At 39.3% G+C, this 2,418-nt stretch overlaps 1 protein-coding gene across 1 annotated transcript in view; it reads right to left on the bottom strand.

Moving 5' to 3' along the window:
• The window catches only part of LOC106533430 (uncharacterized), a gene marked incomplete at its 3' end in the record, with an annotated part of 7,120 nt that extends 5,246 nt beyond the window's left edge, over positions 1-1,874 (bottom strand). Inside the window, 2 exon segments of the mRNA XM_014029714.1 lie at positions 432-640; positions 1,577-1,874. Coding sequence (XP_013885168.1) covers positions 432-640; positions 1,577-1,690 — 323 coding nt within the window.
• Positions 1,875-2,418: the final 544 nt, after the last annotated feature.

Raw genomic sequence — 2,418 nt, 5'->3', positions numbered from 1 at the left:
CAGTCTGATCAGGTGGTTCAGGTGTCAGTCTGATCAGGTGGTTCAGGTGTCAGTCTGATCAGGTGGTTCAGGTGTCAGTCTGATCAGGTGGTTCAGGTGTCAGTCTGATCAGGTGGTTCAGCAGGTGTCAGTCTGATCAGGTGGTTCAGGTATCAGTCAGATCAGGTGGTTCAGCAGGTGTCAGTCTGATCAGGTGGTTCCCACCTGTTCCTGGTCTCATGACAGGTGCATTGATGTTTCTGAGCCACAGTCTGGGTCTCCTGTGTTTCCTTGTGTCTCCGGTGTTTCCTTGTGTCTCCTGTTTATTCTAAGCTTTTTGTCTTAATAAAGTTATTTTATTGTTTGATCTTGGCAGCAGGTGTTCATGGATCCTGCAGGAAGTCCCAGCTGAGGATGACTCTCAGCTACTACCACCCAACATGTCAGCGTACCTCAGGGTTAGTCTGGTTCTGTTGCTCTGAACTGTGGTCGTTGTGAATTCTTCCGTTTGGCACCACCGGCCCTGACCCGACTGGTCCTGGTCCGTCTGCAGAGCATCGGACCGCTCCATGATGGGACACGCCCCCTCTTCACAGGTAAAGGTAGACTGGTTCTGGTTCTGACAGCTGTTCCTGCCGTTCTGTCTGTGGTAGAACGACACCTACAGAGAGAGAGAGAGAGAGAGAGAGAGAGAGGAGTCTGAACTTTCCCTCCACTGATCCAGACTTTACACATTTTAGCTAATAACGTTAGCTTTTAGCATCTTCTTAGCTCGTTGTACCTTTAGCAATGTTTTGGATTCAGATTTTATTTACAGCTTTGCCTTTTCTAGGTTTTAGCTAAAGTTTTTCTACCTTTAGCTACAGTCTTGCTACCGTAAGCTTTTAGCAGCAAATTTGCTACAGTTTTAGCTTTTAGCTACAGTCTGGCTACCTTTAGCTTTTAAATACAATTTTACTACTTTTAACTAGTTTTCTAATTTTAGCATGCATCTAGTTTTACTAAATTTAACTACAGTTTTTCTACTTTTAGTTTTTAGCAACAGTTTAGCTACTTTTACTTAGTTTTTCTATTTTTAGCTACTGTCATACTACCTTTAACCCTTAGCTAAAATTTAGCAACTTTTAACTAGTTTTTCTAATTTTTGCTTGTATCCACAGTTTTGCTAATTTTAAATACAGTTTTAGCTTTCAGCTATAATTTTATTTATCTACAGTTTTAACACTGTTACACCTGAAATACCCCTCCACGGGACAATAAAGGTTGTTTCTATTCTATTCTATTCTATTCTATTCTATTCTATTCTATTCTATTCTATTCTATTCTATTCTATTCTAACATTTCTTCCAGCAGGAAGGCTGTCATCAGTGCGGTGACAGATGATAAGCAGCTGTGGAACAAGAATCACTTCAACATTCTTCTGTTTTCATGTTTCTTCTTACATAAGAAAATTTATTTGTTGCTAAAATGTTTTTTCCTGAAATATAAAACTTGTTTTTAACATTGTTTTAGAATTTATTCCTGTTGTTCTTTAGATAAAGTTCCATAWAGATAATTATTTATAATTATAATTAATTGTTTTTAATCAGTCTTTTACCTGGACTGTGTCTTGTGTTCTCCTCTGCAGAGGCAGGAAACTGATGCTGCCTCCATAAAAGCTGAGAGCTGAACTTCCTGCCAGCAGCAGCAGCAGAACACCTCCTGTCTCCATGATGGCTCACAGATTCTGATCTCTCCAAACGTTTCCATCAGAGCTGGAGATGCAGGAGGAGGCGGAGCCTTCTGATTTCACCTGGCAGGTTAAACCTGCTGCATTTTTAAAAGGTGACTGTTGTTATCGACACCTGAAAGCCACAAATACTTCAAACAGACTCTGAACTCAGAGTCATATTTTAATGCAGACAGCCTTTGATCTTTTGCACTTCTGGTCACCTTTCAAGCTCCTCCCACTTGTGTCTCTGAGGGGTTGTGTGTCAGACCAACACTGAGTGATGAAGAGGAGGGAAGTTAGTGACGTTGTTTTGTCAGTGGCGTGCACAGACATTTTTGAGGGCAGGTGCTCAAGTGGAAGAAGAGGGCACCTTGTGTGGTGCACAGAATCACAGGCTGTGACATTTATTACAAACACATCTTATRTCATATTTATCTACCGTAKTTTAAATCAGCTTTATTCTGTCTGATTCAGATGTTTAATATTCAACTCTACAGGTTGGTTTCTGTAACAAACTGACAACAGAACAAAAACTAGTAATGACAGTTTGTACTTTAAAAATAACCTCCTATAATAAAGTTTATTTTCACAAAGTTATTGTAGGGTAATTTAAAGTTTAGAATTCTGAACTTTATAATTTGTGGATATAATTAAATACATCATATTTACATATGCTATATTTAATTATATCTTTACCTCGGAGCACCACATTCTTAATTCGATCAGAT

The sequence above is a fragment of the Austrofundulus limnaeus genome, unplaced genomic scaffold (genome assembly GCF_001266775.1).
Source record: "Austrofundulus limnaeus strain Quisiro unplaced genomic scaffold, Austrofundulus_limnaeus-1.0 Scaffold945, whole genome shotgun sequence".
Classification (NCBI taxonomy): Eukaryota; Metazoa; Chordata; class Actinopteri; order Cyprinodontiformes; family Rivulidae; genus Austrofundulus; species Austrofundulus limnaeus.
Note: the sequence above shows the minus strand (reverse complement) of the source record. Positions and strands in the feature narration are given on the sequence as shown.